Source organism: Haemaphysalis longicornis, unplaced genomic scaffold, assembly GCF_048455015.1.
Source record: "Haemaphysalis longicornis isolate Haplotype H1 unplaced genomic scaffold, Haemaphysalis longicornis Haplotype H1 scaffold_7, whole genome shotgun sequence".
Lineage (NCBI taxonomy): Eukaryota > Metazoa > Arthropoda > Arachnida > Ixodida > Ixodidae > Haemaphysalis > Haemaphysalis longicornis.
Genome location: NW_027526422.1, coordinates 140,965,662 through 140,992,292, shown reverse-complemented (window position 1 = coordinate 140,992,292; position 26,631 = coordinate 140,965,662). Strand labels below are relative to the sequence as shown.

General features: G+C 45.4%; 1 protein-coding gene across 3 annotated transcripts in view; it reads right to left on the bottom strand.

Annotated features, from left to right (window-relative positions):
• Wdr33 (WD repeat domain 33) overlaps positions 1 to 26,631 on the bottom strand; it is a 154,337-nt gene that overhangs the window by 63,715 nt on the left and 63,991 nt on the right. For all 3 annotated transcript variants that reach the window (XR_013317814.1, XM_077679125.1, XM_077679124.1), the window contains exons 3-6: positions 25,791 to 25,859; positions 25,592 to 25,696; positions 25,303 to 25,398; positions 11,119 to 11,270 (exon numbers count right to left, since the gene is read on the bottom strand). Coding sequence is in view for 2 of the 3 variants with exons in the window: in XM_077679125.1 (XP_077535251.1) it covers positions 11,119 to 11,270; positions 25,303 to 25,398; positions 25,592 to 25,696; positions 25,791 to 25,859 (422 nt within the window). In the remaining variant the exon portion in view is untranslated. The remainder of the gene's footprint in view (positions 1 to 11,118; positions 11,271 to 25,302; positions 25,399 to 25,591; positions 25,697 to 25,790; positions 25,860 to 26,631) is intronic.

The following is a 26,631-nucleotide window of genomic DNA, read 5'->3' as shown; positions in this document are numbered from 1 at the left end:
GGCTGCAACGATGACACCGACAATGTTGCCAGACATAGTAGTTTCCTCACCAAAATAAACAAAAAAAAAGCATATCTGGTGCCAGCACCGCAGAAGTCCGCCATGAACATTCACTCAAAGCAATTTTCTCCCAAAATTTAGTCTGTTGTAGCCAACAGTCTGCTATAGCCGGTTCTGTTGTGAGTGGAGTGGATTACACTTGAAATGCACGGGGACCAAACAAAAAATGGCCTGTTGTAACTGGGAGTCTGCAGTTGCCGGATCCGCTGTAACAAGCGTAGACTATTTCTGATTTATGCCCTTAGAAGGTTGTTCAAGCAAATAAAATTACGCACACTTTTTTCCTTCTATTTCTCGTATCCTTCAACTGCCCCCTACCCTTATAATAGAATAAACATGTTAGGTTGCTCCTGTGGAGCTGAGAATTTATGGCAACACGAAGTGGTGCCATTTTCCTGTGTACTGAAAGAGCCGAGATAAAACAGCCCATAACCCCATATGCCCCACTCCTAACAGCAGTTCGCGAGCGAAGGAACGGGCCTAGCAACCGACGACCACAGACGGGCTGCAGGCTGAGTGGTGAAGCTTTGACCCCATTTTCTTAACTACCCCTCACCCGCTGCTCCTGGCAAGTTGCGGGGTGCTGGCTAAACACCAAACAAACATGTTCAGCTCTTGTTCTCCCCTCAACTCCACCCCTGTTCAGACATGACAGGGAGGCAGTGAATAATGAGTGTGCTAACTGACCCAGCCGCGTAAGAGCACAAGGCCTAAATATGAAGCCAACATCCCCAACGGTCCTACACTAACGCAAACGACAGATGCAACTGAGAGAACAATTTCACTTCCCCCTTTCATCATCGTCAAACTGCACCAAAACACGCGCACCCCGTTAAACTAAACTGCAATGAGCCATCGAAGCTCAGCCTAGTGCTGATGTTCCCCTTGATGCCTAGCTGTCACTGTAGTCCTTGCCGCAGCGAAAGTGCATGCCATTCTGAAGTTCATTTCAAAATTTTTAGTTTTGTTAGAGTTAAGCACAGCGCAGGTATTGACTTAATACTCCCCATACTCTTGCAATGCCACAGCCGCTATACACATGGCGCCCAAATGGCACCATAATGATGGAATCACGGTACATGATGATGATGATGATGTTTGAGTGTTTATGGCGCAACGCCAACTAGGGCAAAGAGCGCCAAGATGAAAGTGTTTTGATGAATAGGTGACTACTAAAATTGGTTAGAGTGAACACGAAAAATATCATTAAGACTATGAGAACGGCTGGTGTATATCCACGGGTGAAACTATGGGTGGTATGAGATGAGTTGTAAGAAGTGAACTTCTGATAGGAACTTAAAGGTGCACTAAACAGAAAACATGGCATCGCCTCCTAAAAAGTATGACGGATATAATGGAATATGTTGTCTGAAGAGTTCCCTGAAGTGTTTCCGTCGTGCAATGTCGAGTGCCTTGCATTGAATGAGGAGGTGTATCACGGATAGGCCCTCCCCCCCACACCTGCTACACAGGGGTCTTGGAGATCCCGTGAGCAGGTGCGAGCGTGTTACGTGTGTGCGGCCTATCTGTAACCTAGCTGAGGTAACTTCAATGTGTCTGTTGTGCGAGTCAGTAGTGTATTGTCCCAAGTGTGGTTTTATTGCGTGTAGCTTGTTGTCTGCCTGTTCGTCCAGTCTGCTTGCCATGTTTTACGGAGTTGTTGTCTGATGTGTGGCTTGAGGTCTCTGTAACGTAGTATTGTTACGTTTACTCTGTTTCGAAGTGCAGCACTGGCGGCCATTTCAGCCGCCAGTTAATTTTCGCCGATGCCACAGTGGCCTCGCACCCAACACACAGTCACCTCAAGGTTTGAAGAATAAGCTAGCATAATTAATTTGAAGACAAGACTAACAACGCAGTTTTTCTATGTCTTTCCAGATAACAATGTACAGAGGAAGATGCTCAGTGAATCTGTATAAATGATGGACTTAAAAATATGATTTTCAACTATGTGACTTACAATCAGAAAAATGCCGTATGCTTCTGCCGTAAAAACACTTGTCTTTACGTTCATGGTTCTACCTGCTTTAAAATTGGGTCCGTGAGCAGCACAAGACATCACAGTGAAAGTTTTTGATCCATTACTAAAAAACTCTGCAGACCTGTATTTATCCTGCAGATACATGAAATGCTGCAAAATCCCACTTTATGGTGTCTTGTTTTTATTGAATTGTGAGAAAGACAAGCCACACGATACAGGGTGAAGGTGCCATGGTGCTGTAAGATCAGTGCGAGATGATTTGAATGTGTCTAAAATGGAGACCTCATGAATAGTCACTTCGCCACTCACTCTCTGTGAGAAAAGAAGAGAAATTGATGGGCCGTTTAAAAAGAGCTGTGTTGTGGATGTACCATTAAAAAAATGGTTTAAAGGGATGGTTATCCATTGATGAGATTTTAGAGACATATAGAAGGTCAGCATAAGTTCACTGGTGCACTAAGCACCATTTGTAGCACTTTGCATAATAACTATGGACAGGACTAGTATGGAATGCACCACAGGAGAGGCGAAGCACCAAGTGCAGCATTGGCTCGAGCATTTTTAGCGCTGTTTTTGTGGCTGACCCATACACGACACTTCCGCAGTCCAACCGAACACTATCAACATGGCACAAAGGTGTAAAGGTGAAGCAGGAGTTGTTTGTCTGCAGCATATAATAGTTAGTGAGATAGGACTTTGAGAATATTCATTGTTCTCAGGCATTTTTGTGTGAGTTGTTTGATGTGAGGGATGACTGAGTTTTTCGTCAAATACTACGCCCAAAAACTTGTGTTCCCATTTTTAAAGGAATCGAGTCACCACCGAGTTTTATGTCAGCATCGGGCCGGATGCCACGCCTCTTTGAGAATACAACATTTCTGTCTGTCCAGCAAGAAAGTTTGTTTACCCCAAGCTGGACCTGACGTTCACATATGGACATGTTGCATGATTTAAAAGATATTTGAACGTCATCTACATAAACCAGGCAAGAAATGGAGGGCGGCAGTGCCTTTCGGAGCGAGTTGATCTTAAGGATAAATAAACAGTGTGCAGCTCAAAACACCACCTTGAGGCACGCCATTCTCCTGCACGTGAAAATTTGATAGTGCTGACCCTACTCTGACACGGAATGTTCGGGTAGACATGTAACTAGAAAGAGTGTTCAGCATGATACCTGAACTACTAAAACATTTTAAGTCTCTAAGAATGCCGTAGCACCATGCTGTATCATATGCCTTTTCAACATAAAAAAAAATCCGTCATGCAGTATTGCTTACGTATGCATACATCTTTAATGTAGGCCTCTAAAGCAACTAGTTCATTATTTGGGGATCACCCCGCCTGGAGGACTAACCTGGCAGCTCTCGAAAAGAACATTGTACTCTAAAAAGTACACGAGTCTCGTATTGACCTTCTCGAGCAGCTTGCACAGGCAGCTTGTCAGGGTGATGGAACGATAACTAGCAGGGGAAGATGGGCCCTTTCTCTCTTTGAGAAAAGCCACTACGATGGCCTCCCTCCAAGACCCTGGAAGGCACCCCGAAAGCCATATTTTGTTGTAGAGGTGTGGAAGTGTTTTAAGTGTGTCTGTGTGTAAGTGTTGTATGATAGTGCATGTAATGTCTCCACCTGGAGCTGAAGGCTTACAAGTACTGAGAGCCAGCTTCAGCTCATGAAGTGAAAAGGGGGAGTTATAAAAGGTGTTTGACTTATTATCCCACAAGGACGTCTTTTCACTAGATGTTTTGTGTTTCATGAAGTGTTTGTGTAGGGTGCAGAACTGGACACGTGTAGGAAGTGTTGTGCAAGTGTGTTGGCCTGATCTTTGAGTGTGTCCCCTGTTGTGCTGACCAGAGGCAAGCTTTGTGTCTGTTGTCCCTTGAGTTTACAATAAGTGTCTATAATTTGCGTGTGTCTGTGCATGAGTTTATGGATGTGAGGACGGCGTACCAACTGTCCCTTTTTGCCTCATGGCGCACGCGCTTCCCGAGCGCTTTTGCCCGCTTGAAAGACACAAGGTTAGCGAATGTGGGGTACTGGCGAAGGACACCTCTCATGCCCGCCTACAGTCCTCATTCCATCAGCGCCTCCAAGGGTTGCGCGGGGCACCGGACACCTGGGGAATGGACTTTTCGGTGGCGTCGAGGATGTGCGCCATGACGAGTTGGGTTGCCGCGTTCGACGTGTAGGTGCTTTATGGATGCGTAGTGCACTTTAGGTGTTTCTGTGAATGTACTCCAGTTTGCTTTTGCTTCGTTAAACTTGCTATGGGGCTGTTCACGCCTTTACTTATATATGTCAAAGGGGCACTGACGCAAAAATTTTGCATGGTTTTTTTTTGTAGCGATAAGCAGTTAAAGACCTACTTATCACGTGTTCGACGGTTGTTTTATTACAGACGTTTTTAATGCGGCCAGTTTCAGTTTTAGAGGGTGCCACAACTAGTGGGATTTTTTATAAACAAAGCTGTCCACGTGAACGTTGGACGGATATCACAGAGCAGAGCATCCGTAGCACTATCAATTCCAGATCGCTGGCAGTTTCTGCTAATGCCCCCACGTACTGATCTCGTCAGCCGCTTAATTAAAAAGCGACCGTAGACGTGACGCAGGCACTGCAATTGCAAATTGCCGCCGCGACTAGCGAACCACGCACGACACTCAAGACAGTGGGTGGGGAGACGCGCGCTGGGAGCAGCCGGCCGATCAGCCTACAGGTCCGCCTACAGATGTGTTGGGCTTGACACTACAGCGGATATTCGATTGCCACTCTCGTAAGCGGTACAGATGACAATTTTTAATGCAATCCGCCTTCACATCATTAACTCCTTTCTCGATGTGCTGCCTGGTTTGGGGCTCATGCAGCGGTAACAAGCTATCGCTGGAGCTACCGGCCCCACTTCACGGCCATGGCCGCCACCTCTGCAACGACCATGCGGCTTGCTCAGTGTGCTTTTCATGTCCCCGGCGCATTTTCGCATCCAGTGTAATAAAAAGCAATAAAAATAAAGTGCCTGGAATCGCTGTAGAATCTAGATTGCGGCCAGAGTCGCGATGAGCCAATGAAATCCCAGAATGTCCACCGCCAACGATTGGATCGTTCGTTGCTCGAGAGCAGATCAAGCCGGCGAGAAACGCTGGCAGTGCGGAAGGGGCCTGCACAAACTCGTGACATGTTTGGATGTAGTTTATTTACTCCCCATCCAGGAAATGTCGATTGCGCAAGGCCCTCTGCTGGCTGCTCGGTTGCGTTTCGCACAGTTGATTGATTTTAAACATGTTCTCGGCTGTATTTGCCGCTGATATTTTGCAGATGATATATGTGTGTTCACACCAATATATCTCCGAAGTTATCTGGCCTTCAAAATTTTGTGTCAGTACCAGAGGTCGGCAAACTCACTCATGAGTCCACTCACTCAGACTCATTTGGACTCAAACTCACGCGTGAGTTTGAGTTTGAGTGAGCGCGAGGCTAGTGTGGCATGGTGAGTTTGAGCTTGAGTGAGTTTGAGCCGAGTGATCACGACTGAGTTTGAGTCCGATTGAGTTTGAGTCCATTTTGAGTTCTGAGTACATTTTGAGTTTGAGTCCATTTTGAGTTCTGAGTACATTTTGAGTTTGAGTCCATTTTGAGTTCTGAGTACATTTTGAGTTTGAGTCCATTTTGAGTTCTGAGTACAATTTGAGTTTGAGTCCATTTTGAGTTCTGAGTACATTTTGAGTTTGAGTCCATTTTGAGTTCTGAGTACACTTTGAGTTTGAGTCCATTTTGAGTTCTGATACATTTTGAGTTTGAGTCCATTTTGAGTTTGAAGTCATTTTGAGTTCTGAGTACAATTTGAGTTTGAGCTCATTTTGAGTTCTGAGTACATTTTGAGTTTGAGTCCATTTTGAGTTTGAGTCCATTTTGAGTTCTGAGTACATTTTGAGTTTGAGTCCATTTTGAGTTCTGAGTACATTTTGAGTTTGAGCACATTTTGAGTTTGATTTCATATTGAGTTTTGAGTACATTTTGAGTTCTGAGTAAATAGGAGTTTTAAGTCCATTTGGAGTTTGAGTACATATGAGTAGCCTAGCAGGCAGCTATGGTTGGCTGTTAAGTTTCATGCGTCACTGTGGGCTCGGAATTCAAGTTACCTGCGGGTATGGCACCAATCGCGATCTGCATGATCGGTTGGGAGGGAGGTGGTGTCTGATTTTTTTTAGTTTCTTGTTGAATTTTTATGGCCATAAGCACTTGCTGTATACCTAATTTTCGCGGCTGGGCGCGTGAGTGATAATTGACTGGTGAGGTCATAAAAAAGGGTTGTCTTAACTTTTCCTCCTGACGGATCCACTAAGAGCGTGGGAAAGGGTGGTGGGAAAGCACACGGCGGCGCTGGCGTGCTGGTTGTTCGCCTGCTACTGTTAACGGCTTGATATACTAGGGGTCACAAAGGAAGAGGTGAGAGCCGGGGGGAAATGGGGGGGGGGCTGTCCTTTCTACTGTTTCAAATGAATTAGCTGAATTGACTGGGCAGCGCCCCTTAAGACAGAATAATGACCACATTAGATTGGGTGAAAAGTGAAACTGATGAGGCTAAGGCGTGTAAGGTATCAAATGAAAGGTCCGGATTAACGGAATCACGCGGGGTAAATAAAAAAAATGCTTCCTGATTGTAGTCATCAGGCAGTCATAATGAGTCATAGATTGGGTTAAAATTCAAAATGACGCTGCGAGGGCATGTGGGGAGTCAAATTCAAGGTCTCGATGTGGGGAATCATTCGGGACGAACATGAGATATGGATATATCATGACGTAGTCATGGTAAATCAAAGATTCGGTTAAAATTCAGGTTCATGACGCTAGGGCGTATCAAATTAAAGGTCTCGATGAGGGTAATCACGTGCTTCCTGATTATTATCATGACATAGTCAAAATGGGTCATAAATTAGGTTAAAATTCACAATGATGCCACTGGGTGTCCGGGGTATCAAATTGAAGGTTCCGATAAGGAAAATCACGTGGGACAAAAATGTGGTAGGGCTATATCATGAGATAGTCATGGTTAGTAAATGATTGGTTTAACGTTCAAATTGATTCCGCTAGGATGTGATGGGTATCAAATCAATGGTCTTGATGAGCCGAATCACGTGGGAGAAATACAAAAATGCTTCCTGGTTATAACCATTAGATTGTCATGGCGAGTCTTATATTGGGGTAAAATTCGAAGTGACCCCGCTAGGGAGTGTAAGGTATCAAATTTACGGTCTTGAAGAGGGGAATCACGTGGTACAAATAAAAAAAAAGGCTTCGTAGTTCGAATTATGAGATAGTCATTATGAGTCATAGATGGGGTTAAATTCAAGGTGAGGCCGCTGAAGCATGTGGGGCGTCAAATTGAAGGTTCCAGTTAGGGGAATCATGTCGGACACCTAAATAATGCGTCCTGGTTACAGTCATGAGTCATGGTTAGTTTGACTGGTATGAATTCCATATGACCCTGCTAGGGTGTGTGGGGTATCAAATTAAAGGTCTCGTCGAGGGGGTCACGTGGGACAAATATGAAAATGCTTTCTGGTTATAATTATGAGGATATCGCAAAAGGTATACAGCAAAAGGTACACACTCTCACTCACACTCACACTCTCACTCACACTCTCTCGCTCTCTCACTCTCTCATTCTCACTCTCTCACTCACACTCACACTCTCACTCACACTCTCCCTCACACACACTCACACTCACACACTCTCACTCACACACTCTCACTCACACACTCTCACTCACACTCTCACTCACACTCTCACTCTCACTCTCAACCTCACTCACACTCACACTCTCACTCTCACTCACACTCACTCTCACACTCACTCTCCCTCTCACTCTCTCTCTCAATCTCACTCTCAATCTCACACTCTCAATCTCACACTCTCAAACTCTCACTCTCACTCTCTGACTGTCTCAATCTCTGTGAGGCCATGTCAGTTCTGAATTCATTTTGAGTTCTCAGCCCATTTTGAGTTTTGAGTACATTTTGAGTTTTGAGTTCATTTTGAGTTTTGAGTACATTTTGAGTTTTATGTCCATTTTGAGTTTTGAGTACATTTTGAGTTTTGAGTTCACTTTGAGTTTTGAGTACATTTTGAGTTTTGAGTTCACTTTGAGTTTGAGTACATTTTGAGTTTGAGTACATTTTGAGTTTTGAGTTCACTTTGAGTTTGAGTACATTTTGAGTTTTGAGTCCAAATTGAGTTTGAGTACATTTTGAGTTTTGAGTCCAAATTGAGTTTGAGTACATTTTGAGTTTTGAGTCCAAATTGAGTTTGAGTACATTTTGAGTTTTGAGTCCAAGTGAGTTCTGAGTTTTGAGCTCAATGTGAGTTTTGAGTCCGAGTGAGTTCTGAGTTTTGAGCTCAATGTGAGTTTGAGTTTGAGTGAGCGCAGATGTGCTGCTCAGCATTGAGTCTGAGTTTGAGTGAGTGGTGATTCGAAAAAAAAAATTGTGAGTGAGTTTGAGTGAGCCGCGCCAACTTTGCCGAGGTATGGTCAGTACCCCTTTAATGTGGTTTGGAAGTGGTCACTACCCTATGAGTGCCCACGCCCACGTGTGTGCCCACGTCCCACTCAAGTGATGGAAAGAGAACTGCAGGGCCAATCGCCAAGTCAAGGTATGAACACGTGTTGTGTCCTAAATTATGGTATGTAGGCTGTTTTTTGTTAAAAAGAGATGCATGCTCCCGATGATGTTAAGAGTTTTTCTCAATGAGGCATCCTAAGACATCCATGAAAAAAGAGCGGTTATGAGCACTGAGGTGTCCTAATAAAAGAAATGGTTCTGGTAACTGGTCTTTCAGAGCCTCGAAATCTGGGCTCGATAGCCCGTAATCAGGAGGAATGCAGAGGCGGCATACCGTTATTAACCTGTTGAATATAATTGTTTAAATTGCGACAGCCTCAAAAGCAGTGTTCAGATGGATGGGGGTGACAGGCTAGGGATTTCCAGGCAATGATGGCCACACCACCTGAAGACATACCACCACCATCCCTGTCCTTCCTAAATACCATGTAGCTGTTTAGGGAATTTGAGTGTGCGGAGTTTGTGTTTCCTGAAGACACATCACGCTTGGCTGATTGGCTAAGCAGGCCTCTGCAGTTCCACTGAATGATGTTTTCTCTTCCCGTTATGAACATTTGGGAACTGCTGAAGTGCGCGCGCGCGTACATGCCTGTGCCTGTGCGTGTCCATGTGTGTGTGTTTATGTGCTGTCTTTAAGGGCTTGTATTCTCAGCCCGTTCTTTGCACTGCATTGCAGTCACGAATGGCCCAACGGACGGGGACCCCTGGACTTGGCACCCGTTCAGGCGCCCTTTGAGCCATCTCAGCCACTGGCATCGGGAGTGCCACGGCCGGCCCCAGCTGTGCGGTGAAGGTGGGAGCCAATACGGGGGGCCCCCGTGTCCATGTCCATGGCAGCCTCCATTGTACTGGAGGCTTGGGAAGGAGGAACAGGAGCGGCATCGGTCCCAATTGAGACGGTTGTCACCACAACTGCTGCTAGCTCAGCAAGCAGTGAGGTGATGGTTTGGGCTGCCTGAGACAACCAAGGAGGGGCGGCAGCGGGACAGAGTCCAACTCGCTGTACTGAGTCCCTGTCGATACCAGACGCCGCTCCACACCCCGGGGAGCTGCGTCAGCGTACCTCCCCAGAGGGAAAGAGGCGAACCTCTTCCATGCCTCTGGGAAGGTGATGTTTTCTGTGACCTTGATGTTAATGATTTTCTTTTTAAGTTGGAACTATTCGCAGGTCCTGGAGTAGGTGGCATGTGGGCCCCTGCAGTTAGCACATGTGAAGTTGTCAGAATTGCAGGTGTTGGTGGGATGGTCCTGTGCGGCGCATTTCACACAGGTTGTTTTGCCGCGGCAACAGGTTGTACTGTGCCCGAACCGCTGGCACGGGTTCGGTAAGTACGGCCAAATGGAACATTGGATGAAGCCTGCATTCACATGATCTGGGAGTGATGAGCAATTGAATGTTAGTATATGTTTGGTGGGGATTATCTCATCATCCCTGTGCATCGTGATGCAGTGCACGGCTGTGAAGCCCTGATCTTTTAAACCTTCAAGAAGGTAGGCATCTGTTTAAGTTAGCAGATCTGGCTAAGGTCGCAACCTGCGAGCTGTTTGGGCTGGGGTGGGCTGTAACCCTGACATCAAGGTCGACCATTTTAATCCGAGCAAGAAGTTTTTATGGCCTGTTGCTGGTTTTTCCCCTAAACAAGGACCTCACCTGCGCACTGTATTTTTGCATTGTATGTTTTTCCAATTATACTTTCAAGATACTTGGTGACCAAAAATATTGATTCTGAAGCAACAGGCACGATTAGATGAGCAGAAAACGAGAGTAACTGTCAGGCTTTGGAAAGCTAATGGTTGAAAGTGGAGGAAACAAGACTTCGGTGCGGCCCCTTTTCAGGGACCGACCATGTTTTGGGGGGAAGGGGGGCTCGGATTTTTCATACAGCATAGAAAAAAACAGGGAACAGGGGTACTTCCTTCGCTCTGTTTACCCTGATACCGAGAGAGGTCCTGGACGTCCCTGCCTGGTAAACAGACAGGGAGCCCATCCACCGGAGCTTGACCACGGCTCCGACGGCCACCGTTTGTGGCTTCTACCCTTCACCTTAAAACGCATTACCATGGTTGGTTACAGCACGAGTATGGGGGCTCGGGGTTTGTGGTGTCGCCAATGTCACGTGCGGGGATCAGGTCATTACTTCCCATTGCTGCTGCTGCTGAGCCCCTAAAACAATACTGTTCAAATAAAGCTGTCCTCCATGACTGCACAGCACAAACCCCGTGCAGGTCATGCACCTATCCTGTCAGTACAGACCGAAACACCATATTTTAACAGATATCAATCCGTGAAACGGATACCCCAGTTGTGGAAGGTCCCCTCAAATGCTCAGTGGACGCCATTTTTTCCCCTGTGCAGTAGCGGTTTGCCTCCTCCTCCTCCTCCTCCTTTTCGTTCTCCATATAGCACACTCAGAAAGAGGGACGAAGCCCCCTGTCCCGCTGCCATCATCAGCCTTTACCTGATTCCCCGGATGGCCTCCTTGTGCCCCTGGAACATCTTGACGTTGTTCATGTTGGACTGCCAGTACTTGACGTAGCCCGAGTGGTCGCCCGTCACCATCCACGTGTCGTTGTGGCTCCACACCATGCTGCGCACCGACGAGTCGTGTGCCTGGCGACATAGAGAGGGGGAAGAAGGAGGCGTTCCGTTGGTCTGCTGCTCGTCTTCTGACACCAGTTTACAAGGAACACCGCAGGGCACACAACTTGCCCCACTCCTTTTGCAATGCATTCAGCAACCTCACTGATCCTTTTTTAAAATCAAGGAAACCCCTGCAGCACGGAGCAAGATCTGTAGCTCAGCAGGCAGTGTTGTTTTGAAAAGCCACCTTTATGAAGTAGTGAAACAAGTAGCATTTCACATTTTGGAGCAGGTCTTAACACACTCCGGCCCACGCGAAAAGCTGTGATTTTGGGTAGTCTAGCAGACAATTTTTTCCTGGTAGGAAAAAAAAAAAGAAAAGAAAAGAAAGAAAAGCAACATACAAGTGTATGTTACTGAATTGTAGAATAGTGAATTTCCTGTGCACTGGTAATTCTTTCAAGAAGAAATTTTCATTTGAAAACAAAAAAACCTGTACAGAAAAATTTTGGGACAAACAGAAAATAAGCAAAAACATCCATATTGCTCCACACAGAAAAAACAAAAACATTAAGATATACATTCTGTACATATACTACCAGTGCAAAACTCCTGTTAAATAACAAATGCCTAACTGCAAAATTTCCTGACTTGCAAAAAAAAAAATACTAGCTCTAGTGGGTTTCGTACCACTGTGCAAAGCAGTTTCTCAAAACACAGGTTTGGCCATGCATGTATCGCAGAAAACATTGGTTATCTGCTTCACTCTTTTTTGTTTATAGCAGAATGCACAGTTTCGATACTTTTTCCATTTTCTGGGGCTTGTGTTGAACAGGGGCCGGGTTCAGCGCATTCTCGCTTTCAGTGCTGAAATCCGATGACAAAAAGTTTTCCTCGGAGAGTCAGTACTGCCAATGTCATTCAAAAAGTTGCGTGTAGAATCATCCAAATCGCTAAAAAATGCAGAGTGTCGCTGCAGCGCGCAAGGTTGGCCCCATCTGCCTATCATCCAAGAGCCCGTCACATGACAATGGCATTGCTTTGAAAAGACAAATCAAAGAGGACACAAGTGTCTCTACTACTCAGTAGATGGCGCCAGCTCTCGGAGAGCATTCGGACAGCTCAAAAATTTGAACTTGAAAGGGTCAATACTGATTGCAACCATGTCCTTGGGCTCAGCAGCACAACACCTTAGCCACTGAGCCACCGCGGTGGATCACAGCCACCAGAATTGACCCGTTGCATTGGCACTAAAAGCAGCCAGACATGATACATTTGCTTCCTTTCGTTGTCTCCTTGTAGAGTTGCAAACTTTCACCTGCTTTTTATTCGAATTCGCACGACGGTAATTTAAGAGGCTCTTCTGAGTTCGCATTTCTAAATAACTGCAACACAAGCCACAAGCGCAGGGTCACAATTACCCACTACGCAAGCATTCTCGCAGCCAATGCAGCGCTATTAGCCAAGCCTGGCCAGGGTGAGATAAAAAAACAAATCAGTGAGCAAAGGCATCGAAACATAGTCCCGTGCAGCTCTCTGGTATTTTGTAAGCTAGGAACCCCTACACTACACTTCTGGCACCACTGCAGCAATATTGCCTAGGTTCAATGCACAAAGCTCGACTGCACACAACCGTCGCACACAACGTATCTCCCCAGCACTTTTTCATCTTTTCACAGCAAAGCTGTTTAGCAAATTGTAATTTTTCATGTCCGCAGTAGTGAAAAACCCCTTCTTCAGGGTTCGTGGTTCGTTGACGGCGGCGTGGGAACCCTTCTCTTGAAGAATTCGGCGGTGTTGGCAGTGAAGCAGAAGAGATGAGAAGACGATGACAGGACGAAGAGATGATGACAACAGGGATGAGACAGCTAAATCAGATTTGGGAGAAGTTTTTGGAGCAGCAAAATCTCGATTTTGGAGCAGAAGAACCTTGATTTGGAGCAGAAGAACGACATTTATCTTATGTCACTTTAAAGCCTCAAAAATCACATTTTTTGGCAACTCGGGGGGAGGGAAGTGCACTTTTTAATCAGTTTTGAACGTACATAACACTGGAACAACCTTTCAATAAAGTTTTTTTCTACCAGAGTATCACAAGGTACAAACTGCAATACCTTTTTACAAACCATTTTAAATTCTTAGGTTCCTGGATAGATAGCCTGGAGCTCCATTGAAAATATCGAATTGAAAAACTAAGCAATCGTAGGGCATTTTTATTATCATGTGACTACCGAAATTATAATTTTTGTAATCCCAGATTGCTTTAAGCACAAGTGTAGAGCCAAGGCAAAGCTTGCGCAGAGACGTGACAGTTGGCGCCCCCTCCCTAACCCTCCCATTTCAATTCCCACAGTGCACGTTCACTACGATCATAATTTGAGTAACGTTGGTATGTTTAGCTACCTCCCTTTCGGCATTAAATTTCACTTCAGATAGATGAACCATTGCAATATTACAAGCTTGCAATAATAGCCCGTCCCACAATCAGACACTGCATGAACATTTTGTGGCGACGTGGCCTGCGCCGCCACTTCTGCATTGTCGATGGTCCCATTCACGCCACTCGCAAGGCAGCAATAACTGAGCGTTTTATAACACCGCAATGAGTCCGAAATTTCGCTTTAAGCACACACTGCGCCTCACACTCAAGGCTGAAACATGGCAAATTCGCGGGCACTACGTTGTTTTAGACGAACTCCGTCTTTCGAGTCGCGCAACTTTCCGCAACAGATCAGACGATTCAATGTAGACCCAGCCACCCCCATAACCACAACCACGGTAGAAATCGGCAAAGAGCACTCTGCCTGAACCACGAGCAACTGCTTCGCCAGGCGGCCATATTTTCGAACTTTCACCATACAAAGATGGCGGCGCCCATTAACTCTTTCGCTACCGCAGAAAATTGACCAATTTTGGGGGGTCCAAGAAAACATTTTTTTTTCTGCTAAAAAATTATTTAGGCACTAATTGCAGGAGCACAAAATGGAGATTATTTAACAGCCTTTCCAATAACACCAGTTTTTTTAAAGGTTTTCATATATCATAGTTGTGAAAAAAAATATCAAAATCAAAAGTTTTGTCAAGTTGTCGAAAAAAATGATAAAAAAGGAGTTGTGTATATCAAACCACCGGTAGTAGAAAAAAATTAGAATATACATTTTGCAGGGAAACATTTCAAAAACACACCCTAAAAAAAATGTCGACTTGCGCGGAACAGTTTTTCAGATATAAAAAAAAAATGTTAGCACGCACGGTGCTCGTGTCATGCGGTGAAGCCCAACCTCTAATTCAAACTGTGCAATTTTGGGTGGTTCCTTGGAATAAATCTGGCGGTTTGACGTTATCAGAGGCACCAATTTGCCCCCACATAACGTAAAAGCATCTTGTCAATGGCTGACTTTGCATTTACAGCGAGCACAATATTTGGGACAAGCACGCGATGCAGAAAAAAACATGCATGAAGTTGAAAACGGAACGCCGTGGCTGATGTTTGTTGTCGTTCACGGTCAGTTATCTCTCAAAACATAAAGCTGAGCTTTATTATCATCTTCTTACTCGCAATTGTAGCCTTGCTCGCAAAAATGAGGTACAATGAGCTAGAATCGTCCCCTGCGATCTTTGGCCGAGTAGCATTCGCGCGCTAAAACAGCGCCACCTAACATTTTTCAAATGAAACAGTACAAAAACTTATCAGAGACTCCGTCCGAATAGACAGTTCAACTAAGCAGCAACATTAGACACCCGGATATACCCTCGCATGAAAACGAAACTGGAAGGCGAACAGCTGGCAGTGTAAGGCCGGTTTGAAGCGCTGTCCTCGGCGGAACAGATATCTGGCGACTGGGTGTGACCTTTTGACTTGCATCGGAAGTTCTTATCGCATAAATCGGGTTAGGGTGGGGGGAAATGAGGAGCGGCGTGCTTTGTTCGAGGATCAGTCGCGGACGCTTCAGGCGCCATGGCAGTTAGCCTTGAAGTTGGGTAACTGCGTAGTTGCGCTAAATATGAATTTCGCGATGCAGAAACGAAACCGAAACTGTTGTAAACTGTTTGGGAATGGTCCTGGGGTAAGTAGAACTACCAGAGTACATAGGACAACTTGCGCAAAGGCAATAAAACTGCCTAAAATCATAAAGTAGCTTTGCAACCAGGCACTGCTTGACATTTTCAGCCGATTTCTGGGATTATTACTGTCAGAGCGTGAACCTGACGATTGAAAATCGTTTGCTATAGTTCCCCATTCATGCCCTGATAGCAAAAAACAAGCGCTGGTGCAGAGTAATTACGAGTTGCACGCATTCTTCGTTGGTAGCCTTGAGGCGCGACGACCACGCCCCTTTTCCACAACCAGGTGATTCAAAAGCGTGTCAAAAATCACGTTTCCGTTGCAAAAATGAAAACAAAACTGATTTTGAAAGGCCATTTTCTGATCTAACTCCGAACAGCTTTACTTGTTCGAGAAACGCCTGGAACGCTATGAAAAGGCGCTCCCAAAAGTATCGATCAAATTGATCGATTTTGATAGGCGCGGTAGCGAAAGAGTTAACGTCGTTCTAGAGTTACGGCGCTCCAAAAATCGTCGTTTTTTCATCTACTTGCACAAGTAGTTTGTCGCCTCAGTACATATTTTCTACAGGACTTGGAAATGTTTTTCGATGGGAAAACTTTGAAAACGCACAGAATATAACATGTGCGAACCGACATTGTGACTTTCAAAAGAACTATCACAGGGACAATGTGGATTTTTTATTGAAAGATCAATCAATTAAACCTTTACAAACAGCACCATTTCGGGAAAATTGTGTCGTCAGTAAGCATTTTTCTCCACTGAAACTGAAGAAGAGTTAAAAGCATCAGCTCTCAGACTGTTTTGGAGCAGTTTGGCGCAATTTTTGAAATTTTGTAGCTTTTGGAGCAGCCCGGCGCAGGAAAACCAATTTGTATCAAAACTGCGCAATATGCGCAGCTGTCTCACCCCTGGATGACAAACAAAAACTGTATTTACGGTTATTTACAAGAGTTGGTTACAGAAAATTGATTACAGGGTTGGTTATACATGGCCGTCTTAGCGATCGACCCTCCGAGTTACGCCCTAGGTGCCATACCTTAGCGATCGACTCTGGGTTACGCCCTAGACGGCAAGGTTTACGTGCACTAAGCACGGAGGCTCGCTGGTCTCCCACCCAAAGCTAAGTCTCAGTTAAGTCCTGCCGCTTCCTATCTTGCACGGGAATATCATTCCTCGCTCCCATTGTATTCCGTGCAGCCGATTTGATTGGTCAGGCCGACCTCTCAAATCCACCAATCGACGGGCCAAACGCCGCCTTCCCAAATTCGCGCACTTCCCTCCTCTCCCAAGACGGAGGACGCGTACACGTGAGCGGGGCAGCTTTGCCATGGCCAGGGTGGCCATTAGGCGCCGCGGCACTTTCAATAGCCGCTGCCCGGGCTTACGCACTTCAAGCGTAACACGGTGGCCCCGAGGCACGCAACCCCAAAGAGGCGTTTTACTGCCCTAATTGGCCGCGCCCTTTCGGCGCATCCGAAGACGGGAGCCGGGCTCTTCAGAACTAGGCCGGCGGCCACAAAGAGAGGCAGGGGTGGCGCTTACAAAGAACGTAGTCCCGGCATAGGCACCGTGAGAGTGACACGGTGACCTCGGAAGCACTCGAGGGCGCGTCATTCAGAGGCGTCCAAAAAGGGAAGCCGCTTTCCCCCCAAGAAGAACCAATTATGGCGGCGGCCATTAAGAGAAGTGAGGGCGGCAATGCGCGTGGCAGCTCGGCCTGCGAATCTTATCTCTCAATCTCCCTTCCTCTGCTTGCCCAAAGGCGGCAGCAGTCCTACAGCAGTTAAAAATACCAAGAAACTGCCTAGCGCTCGTGTGTGTGTGCCTAGTGATGACTGCCCAGTGTCCCCTACGCACGTTTGTCAAGCCAAGCATACCTACTTAAAGGAGCCATGACGACAAAATACAACTTGGGTTTATTAGAAAGACTGCTCAGTCCCGATAACAATGATGCCAATATCATCGCACTCTTCGAACAAATAACGGAGATATGAAAGAAAACGTGTGAAGCAGTCGCAACCCCCTAGCCAATTTTCCGCAACTTTTCTATGGCGTCACGGAACCTTGTTTGTGCGATGGACGGCCGCCTAACTGACCTGTCGCGACGACACATGACTGGACGTCAGTAATGGGGCCTCTAGTTCCATTTGACCACATCACTTGAATGCTAACGTACAGTTAACGCACTGAAAATTGTTTTATTGTTGGCCCGTACGACGTCATTCTTGCTCATAACACGTGGCGCAAAATTTGAAAGTTTTTAAATACTTCTTGCTTTTTTTTCGTTAAAAAAAACAACTTTTGTGGCTGTAATGGAGCTGAGTGAGATACTGAATCCTAGTTCTTTCAAATTTAACGAAATTGTATTGTCTCTTCATGGCTCCTTTAACTCTTTCGCTACCGCAGAAAATTGACCAATTTTGGGGGGTCCAAGAAAACATTTTTTTTCTGCTAAAAAATTATTTAGGCACTAATTGCAGGAGCACAAAATGCAGATTATTTAACGGCCTTTCCAATAACACCAGTTTTTTAAAGGTTTTCATATATCATAGTTGTGAAAAAAAATATCAGAATCAAAAGTTTTGTCAAGTTGTCGAAAAAAATGATAAAAAAGGAGTTGTGTATATCAAACCACCGGTAGTAGAAAAAAATTAGAATATACATTTTGCAGGGAAACATTTCAAAAACACACCCTAAAAAAAATGTCGACTTTCGCGGAACAGTTTTTCAGATATAAAAAAAAAATGTTAGCACGCACGGTGCTCGTGTCATGCGGTGAAGCCCAACCTCTAATTCAAACTGTGCAATTTTGGGTGGTTCCTTGGAATAAATCTGGCGGTTTGACGTTATCAGAGGCACCAATTTGCCCCCACATAACGTAAAAGCATCTTGTCAATGGCTGACTTTGCATTTACAGCGAGCACAATATTTGGGACAAGCACGCGATGCAGAAAAAAACATGCATGAAGTTGAAAACGGAACGCCGTGGCTGATGTTTGTTGTCGTTCACGGTCAGTTATCTCTCAAAACATAAAGCTGAGCTTTCTTACCATCTTCTTACTCGCAATTGTAGCCTTGCTCGCAAAAATGAGGTACGATGAGCTAGAATCGTCCCCTGCGATCTTTGGCCGAGTAGCAGTCGCGCGCTAAAAAAGATCAGCACAACGAGCCTCCTCTATTGCAGCGCCACCTAACATTTTTCAAATGAAACAGTACAAAAACTTATCAGAGACTGCGTCCGAATAGACAGTTCAACTAAGCAGCAACATTAGACACCCGGATATACCCTCGCATGAAAACGAAACTGGAAGGCGAACAGCTGGCAGTGTAAGGCCGGTTTGAAGCGCTGTCCTCGGCGGAACAGATATCTGGCGACTGGGTGTGACCTTTTGACTTGCATCGGAAGTTCTTATCACAGAAATCGGGTTAGGGTGGGGGGAAATGAGGAGCGGCGTGCTTTGTTCGAGGATCAGTCGCGGACGCTTCAGGCGCCATGGCAGTTAGCCTTGAAGTTGGGTAACTGCGTAGTTGCGCTAAATATGAATTTCGCGATGCAGAAACGAAACCGAAACTGTTGTAAACTGTTTGGGAATGGTCCTGGGGTAAGTAGAACTACCAGAGTACATAGGACAACTTGCGCAAAGGCAATAAAACTGCCTAAAATCATAACGTAGCTTTGCAACCAGGCACTGCTTGACATTTTCAGCCGATTTCTGGGATTATTACTGTCAGAGCGTGAACCTGACGATTGAAAATCGTTTGCTAGTTCCCCATTCATGCCCTGATAGCAAAAAACAAGCGCTGGTGCAGAGTAATTACGAGTTGCACGCATTCTTCGTTGGTAGCCTTGAGGCGCGATGACCACGCCCCTTTTCCACAACCAGGTGATTCAAAAGCGTGTCAAAAATCCCGTTTCCGTTGCAAAAATGAAAACAAAACTGATTTTGAAAGGCCATTTTCTGATCTAACCCCGAACAGCTTTACTTGTTCGAGAAACGCCTGGAACGCTATGAAAAGGCGCTCCCAAAAGTATCGATCAAATTGATCGATTTTGATAGGCGCGGTAGCGAAAGAGTTAAACCTTTGTGATGGCCGTGAAGGTTGTGTAGAGCTTCGCTACCTTCAAGTCTAACGCGTTAGTGTGAGCTTCCTTCATTTTTTCCAACCAAGTAGTGAATACAAAATACAATTTCGTTTATTTCGAGCCTCTGGTAACTTAGTAAGCGGCATCACAGCCACGACAGACACTTGTTTATTTACAGAAACGAAAGAAATGTAGAAAAATCTCATGTTACAGTGACGTAATATGGGCAGGAGGGACATACAATGGGTCAGTACTATACGCACAGTATCGATGTGTCAACTGCTCGTCAGCATTCAGAAGATGCAATCAAATGGAACTGGAGGCCCTACCACAACTGCTTAACCATGTTTCCTGGTGATGGCTTAGGTCGATGGCCGCTAACTGCACAAACAATATTCTGCGACGTCACAGAGAAATGGCCAGAAAATGGACGCTTCATGTTTCATTTGTTTTCCTTAATGTCTCCCTTATATGTCTGAAGTTTGCAATGAAATTGGCCCCACTTTTCTTATTGGGACAGAGGAGTGGTTTTAAAGAGCCAAGCTTGTATTTTGTTTACATCGCCCCTTAAAGCCAATTTTGGTAATGTTGATAATGATATGATGCAGTCAGCCCCCCCCCCCCCCTCCCCCCCATTACAAAAGGAGCTCTTCTCAGTTTGTTTCCTCTTAAATTGACGCTTCGCAACCAAGGTATGCAGCCAATATGAACCTAATATGAACTCGCAAGTCTCCCTCAGGGGAGACATGGCTCTTAATACAATTTCTTATAATTTTTAGTTACACTTTGTGAAACTTGTCAGTCTTGCTGCTTTTTTTCCCACTGATTTCAAGCATGCCATTATTTTTTCAGTTGGTCAATCAGCTCCCAAGATAATTAGGCATTTTGGGAGGAACAATAGACAAAAAAACGTCGGTCATAAAACTGCAGTCTTTATAACTTCCAATACTATGAACCCCGGTGAGCGCAACAATAGAACTGGTTTTTTGATGCGCCACTTGGAACTAATTTTACAGCTCATTAAACTCTGGTGTTTGAAATGAGCATTCGAATGATTCCTTGCCACTGGTGCCTCCAAAAATGGCTTATCTCTCATTATCTTGGTAAATAATTGACTTACACAAAAAATAATGGCATTTTTGAAATCAGTGGGGAAAATTCAGCAAGACTGACAAATTTCACAGAGTTTACTTAACGATTAAAGAAAGCTGTTTCAAGAGCAGTGTCCCCCTTAACCCTTTGAGGGTCGAATTTTTTGCCAAATGCGACCCCCCAGGGTCGATTTTTTTTATTGCTTATTTAAATTCTTCAGATGAATCTATTTCGAGAAAAAAATATCGTAATTTTTTTAGGGTGACCATAAAGTGACAAAAAAATTGTTTGTGTTGTTACATATATGTGGTTTATTCATGAGTAACACAATAAAAATTCTAAATAAAAACGAGAGTCACAAGCCGGCACCTTTTGAGCGAATCAAAATCAGATAGACATCAGTTTCACAGGCGCAAAAAGCGGGAAGTGCCCGGAGGACGGTACCAAACCAGCCGCTGCGCGCACGGGCGCGCACGGCCTGATGCGAGAGCAATAGACGGCGCACTGCTCATAAAATACAAAAAAGGAGAAAAGAGCCTCATCAGTTTCACAGGCGACCTTGGTCTGTGGCAGGCGCAAGCGAGAGCTGCCTGGGTACCCGGTGATACCCAGCGCACCCCCTCATTAGCGGATGTGCAAATGATAGCTGGAGCTCCGCTGATGTAAATTAAAAGAGCCATCGGCGCAAGAAAATAATTTGCCGTATTTCCGAAGTGTGGCAGCACATGCCAAGCAAGAGAAGTTGGCGAAAAAGGAGCGCTTTTTAAATATACAAGCAATGCCGTAATGTACGTCACTGATTATTTTGAAAGTGTTTGCCTGTACGGCCCTGACCCTCAAAGGGTTAACAACCAAAGGCAACAGAGCGCGCAATCATCCATGAGTGCAAGAAGTGCCACACAGCAGTTTACGCGAGACATTTCTGCAACTACAACGTACTGCCGCATCTAAGCACTGACTAACTTTCTGCGCTGAATTAAAAATACCTTCTCAACCCAAGAACAACAAAACAATGACTGCATGCTGCTGAGCTGTTAAACAAAAATTAATAAATAACAACCCTAGATAAAACAAGAGAGAAAGGTATTCAGACTAGAAGGTGGTCAAAACAGCTGTGCCCCACCTGCAATAGTTCAAGATGAAGAGTTCGGAGAATCACTGAAGAAGGCAATACCCAGCTACAACATTACAAGGGTGTGACTAGAGCTACAAAACATCCTCGAGAGTGGCGTGGAGTGTGTATTCTTATAGACCCCTTTAAACACCTGAATGCCTAACACAAAAACAAAGAAAAAAATAACAAGTCTAGCTTGCCACATCCAGCCTTCCCACCCTCCACCCACACCCCTTGACCCACAGTTGACGGTAATGCAAAACAACCTCAGCCGACATAATTTCCTTGGCATCATAGGTGTAGCTGAATTTGCTGCCTCACTCCATATATTTGTCCGCATCATGGCGTAGCTCACAACACATCTAAGTACTGGGACCTTCACTTGTACAAACTTTCCAAGTCTGAAAGAACTTTGGCTCACACTCTCCCCTCCCCCAACTCTGCAAAGAATATTCAAGCACTCATTGTCTTCCACATGGCCCTATGATGCGAACAACTCAAGTGCTAAAAAAAATCATGTTTCGAAATTCGCATCGTTGAGCGCAATAAAACAGCGCAGAAGAAAGAAATGCACAAAGCTGTTGAACCTCTCAAGGTCAGAGATGAATCACCCTCCGCGTAACAATAGAAAGAGAAACCTATTGAACGAGCAGTGGAACAAGACAGCCGCACGAGTTGTTACTGTAAAACAATGGGAAGAAGCAATGCGCAAGCCAGCACTAAAACACGTGGCCTTATGTGGAAATAACTCAAAATATCCCAGACCCCCCTCTGTGGTGCAGTTGTGCTGACGTGAGATGACTGCAGCACTTTGACACAAGTAATGTTCCATGACCTGCTTTAGCTGTACCAGTTGTAACTAAACACCGTCTACTGAAAAAGAGCGCGAAGCTGGGCGAGTTTTTCTGGACTCACGCTTGCGATTGAGACACAGCACACGGACGGGGCAAAAGAATGACAAATGAACCGTGACGGGCAGGGACGTAGCCAGAGGGGGGGTTTGGGGGTTAGAACCCCCTCCGAAAATTTTTCCAGGCAGCCCTCGAGCCAGACTTAATGCCCCTTTCGGCAAATATCCTCCCTTCCGATAACCCACAACCCCCTCCGAAAAAAATTTCTGGCTACGGCCCTGGTGACGGGCATTGATATCACATGTAGAAAAAGTGCACAATGACCATGAAATGCCAGTGCAAAAATGGTGATAATTACGTAATAATGTGACCAACTTCTCCAAGCCAATTTACGGGGGGACATGGCTCTTAAAACAATTTCTTTTCATGAGTAAGTAAACTGTGGGACTGGATGGTCTTGCTGCTTTTTTCCCACTGATTTCAAATATGCCATTATTTTTTCAGTCAGTCAATTAGTTAATAAAATAATTAGAGATAATTAGCCATTTTTGCAGGAACAATAGACAAAACAGCATTATTCATTAAACTGTAATGTTTATATTTTCCAATACTATGAACTCTGGTGAACGCAATAAGAGAATCGGTTGTGTGATGCGCCGCTTGGAACTAATTTTACAGCTCATTAAATTTTGGTGTTTGAAATGGGCATTCGAAACGGTTCCTTGCCAATGGTGCCACCAAAGTTTAATGAGCTGTAAAATTAGTTCCAAGCGGTGCATCAAAAAACTGATTCTCTTATTGCACTCACAAGGGTTCATAGTAATGGAAAATATAAATGTTACAGTTTATGACTATGCTGGTTTGTCTATTGTTCCTCTGAAATGGATAATTATCTCTAATTATCTTGCTAAATAATTGACTGACTAAAAAATGCCATATTTGAAATCAGTGGGGAAAAAAGCAGCCCGACCGTCAAGTTTCCCAGTTTATTTCACAATTAAAGGAAGCTGTTCTAAGAGCAGTGTTCCCCCTTAAACACCCACAACACAACTCCCCCCAACAGCTTTAAAGATTGGCTACTCAAGGTCACATTCAAAGTCAGAAGGTTACGTGAGCTACAGTAGAACACGGATATATCGAATTATTGTCTATATCGAACTCGTTAATTATCCCCTTGAAAATTTTTTGTAAAAGTACAGGAATTCGTATGTTTATATCAAACGGTATTTTTCCCGACATTTGGTATATCGAATACCGCCCGAGCTGGAAGATGCTCTTCGGCGGCGCTGCACCCCCGATTTCCGCGGTCGCTTAGTGCCTTCGCCGAAACCCAACAGGGACAGAAGCCACGGCGTCGGCGCGTCACACTTGCCTTCTCATGGATAACTGCTCGGCCAACCAAACCACCTGCGAGCTCGACAACATCGAGCTCAAGTTTCTGCCTCCGAACACAACAGCCAGGCTGCAGCCACTCGACCGCTCGACTAAGTCGTTCAAGGTTGGGTACAGGAGGCGACTCCTCGATAGGCTTTTGATGAACCTCCGTGTGGGCACCGAGCTTAAAGTTGACCAGCTGGGTACAGGACGAAGAAGCAGGCCAAGATCAGCGATTTCCTTTTTTTTTTTTTTTTCACGCAAATAAAGCATCCTGTTGCGTCGTTAGTGCGGAATTAGTTGTCGTTCTTGAATGCGCCAATCAGTAAGTGGCCGTCCGCCACAGGTGAGGTCTCAGAGCCCATATTGTTTATATCGAATTTTTCATATATCGAACTATTTCGCGATCCCTTTGGAGTTCGATATATCCGTGTTCGACTGTATATCCCTAACTGAGCCATCATCCCACGCCTCCACAAGACCTATTTTGGGCACAAGGGGGAGATAAGCTTCTGAATCACCTGCACAGGCAAACACTGCTGTATTTTGCTACAAACTTGGCCTTACCACAAAGCGTCTACTGTGGAGGACAGCATATTTGCCTCTGACAGCCACGTAACAATGCAGCAGTGATAGCCACGTAACAAAGCAGCACGAACATAACTTCTTGTCCCGCAGCAAACCTTTGCCGCTGCCACAAGCACGAAAGGCAGAAATAGAATAGGGGCAGAGCAACTGCAATTCGCAGACCCAAACCGGCTTATGCCCAAACGAACCTTTCGATTCCAGGGACTGAGACCTCAATTTGCTCCTTGTAAATGCACTCCACAGGCAGCACTGACCATGCAAGGAACCCGATTCATCAGCCCGATGGGCAAAACATTGACTGCCCAAAGCAGTACCAGTGAGAGAGAGAAGTTGTGGTTTTTTGGCACAGCAACCTTTCGGTTATAATGCGCCAGACGCAGGGTAGAATAGTTATGCAACAGTTAAACGATGTTATTCAAGGTGTTGTGAAGATTAAAAACATTTTAAAAGGACTCAAAGATGCACATAGCTAAAACCGGTGCAAAAGGCCGGTGTCCTCAAAAAATTTGAAAACGTTACTAAAATCCACCAACGGTTCATCACTAAGTAAAAGCGCAGGGTGTAAAGGGATGCAAAAGTTGTATAATGCTTTGAAATGTCTGATGCGTGCTGCTTCAAGGTGTGGGCAGCTTATTAAAACATGGAGTACAGTAAGAGGATCTCCACAGTGGTCACACACGGGTTTCTGTTCTTTCTGGATGAGGAAGCCGTGTGTGAGCACAGTGTGACCTATTCGCAGTCGGCATAAAATAACCTCATAAAAACGATTTCTGTGTCTGCAACTTTTCCATTCAGATAGGTATGGTTTCACTAGGTGGCAGTACCAGTGACCTGGTGGTGGTCAACAGGAGGAAAAGCCCTTTCAGAGAAGGAAGAATAAAAGATCCTACCTGAAGGATGGTCTCAAAGTTGAAGGTCAGGCCGTTCCAGAGCGTGAACTCCCCACTCGATGCCCCCGTAATGAGGCGTCGCCCCTCGGGGGTCCACTGCAATCACCAAACAGGGCACATTTTAATAATCACACAGAGGAACGCTCAGACACACCCGTCTCTCCGCAACATGCAAAGAAAAACGAGCGCCGCATCAATCTTCCAAAAATAAATAGAGGCGGGCTCAGGTTGAGACCCTGAGGAATCCACCCCCCAAGAGCACAAGAAAAAGGAGGGGGAAGGCACTCACCACGACGCAAAAGATGGGGCAGCGCATCTTGTTGGTCGAGGTGCGCACAAACTTGGTGGTCACCGCGTTGATCGGGCTTGACAGCATGGCCAGTGGGGGCACCAGCTGAACATGGAAAAGAAAGGATGCATCACACTGCCTACTCCTTGCCACACCAACGGTGACGCAGGGGTTCAAGCCTGCTGCCGCCACTACTCACCCGAGTGTAGTAACCAGAGTCTGGCTGCAGCGCCCTCGCATCCCGGTAGTCCCTCTGCCAGATGCGGTTCTGCAAGCGTCAAAAAGGGCCCTTCTGTCAGAACTCTCACGGGCAGTGGCGTAGCCAGAAATATAATTCAGGGGCTGTTATGCGCACTCGGGAAAATAAAAAATGAAAAGAAAGGGAGACTGAGTTGGATGCCTGAACAATATGTCCTTGTTCTGCATACATAAATTTCGAGGGGTGTTCCCCCCCCCCCTGCTACGCCCCTGATCCCGGGGCGTGGCTTTTGGCTTGGATTGGCAAAGGCGCATGTTAGAAGCAATGTGAACCCTCCACCAAGCTTTCAGCACGCAAAGCAAGTGAAGCTGTTCAAGAATTCTGAAAAAAAAAAAAAAAAAAAGTTTGACATTTGTCACACGCTTTTGGCGCACCTCCTGTGCAAGTTGTGCGAAATCGCCCACGACAGTAATATATGCACCTCACAGTTATGATTTTTAGCTCATTAATATATGCACCTCCCAGTTAGAATTTTTAGCTCATTCCGTAAATGCTGCTCCTGACAGTGATATATACTGACTCTGCTTCCTGGTCTACCATTTCACACAGTCTTCACCACTGCTTCGAAACAGCAATCTTTAACTGGTAGGCCCACCCAGCCAGTCAGACAGGAGGATCTCCAACCTCTTCCTTTTCCCACTGGGCACACAATAAAGTTGTTCTCTCTCTCTCTCTCCCCAAAAGCCTCAAAAGAGCCAAAACTTGGGCTGGTTGGCATGTAACTTCGAAAGAAAGTGACAGCGTTGCTAGTAAGTGCAAATGTTTGTCTACTTCTCTTCTG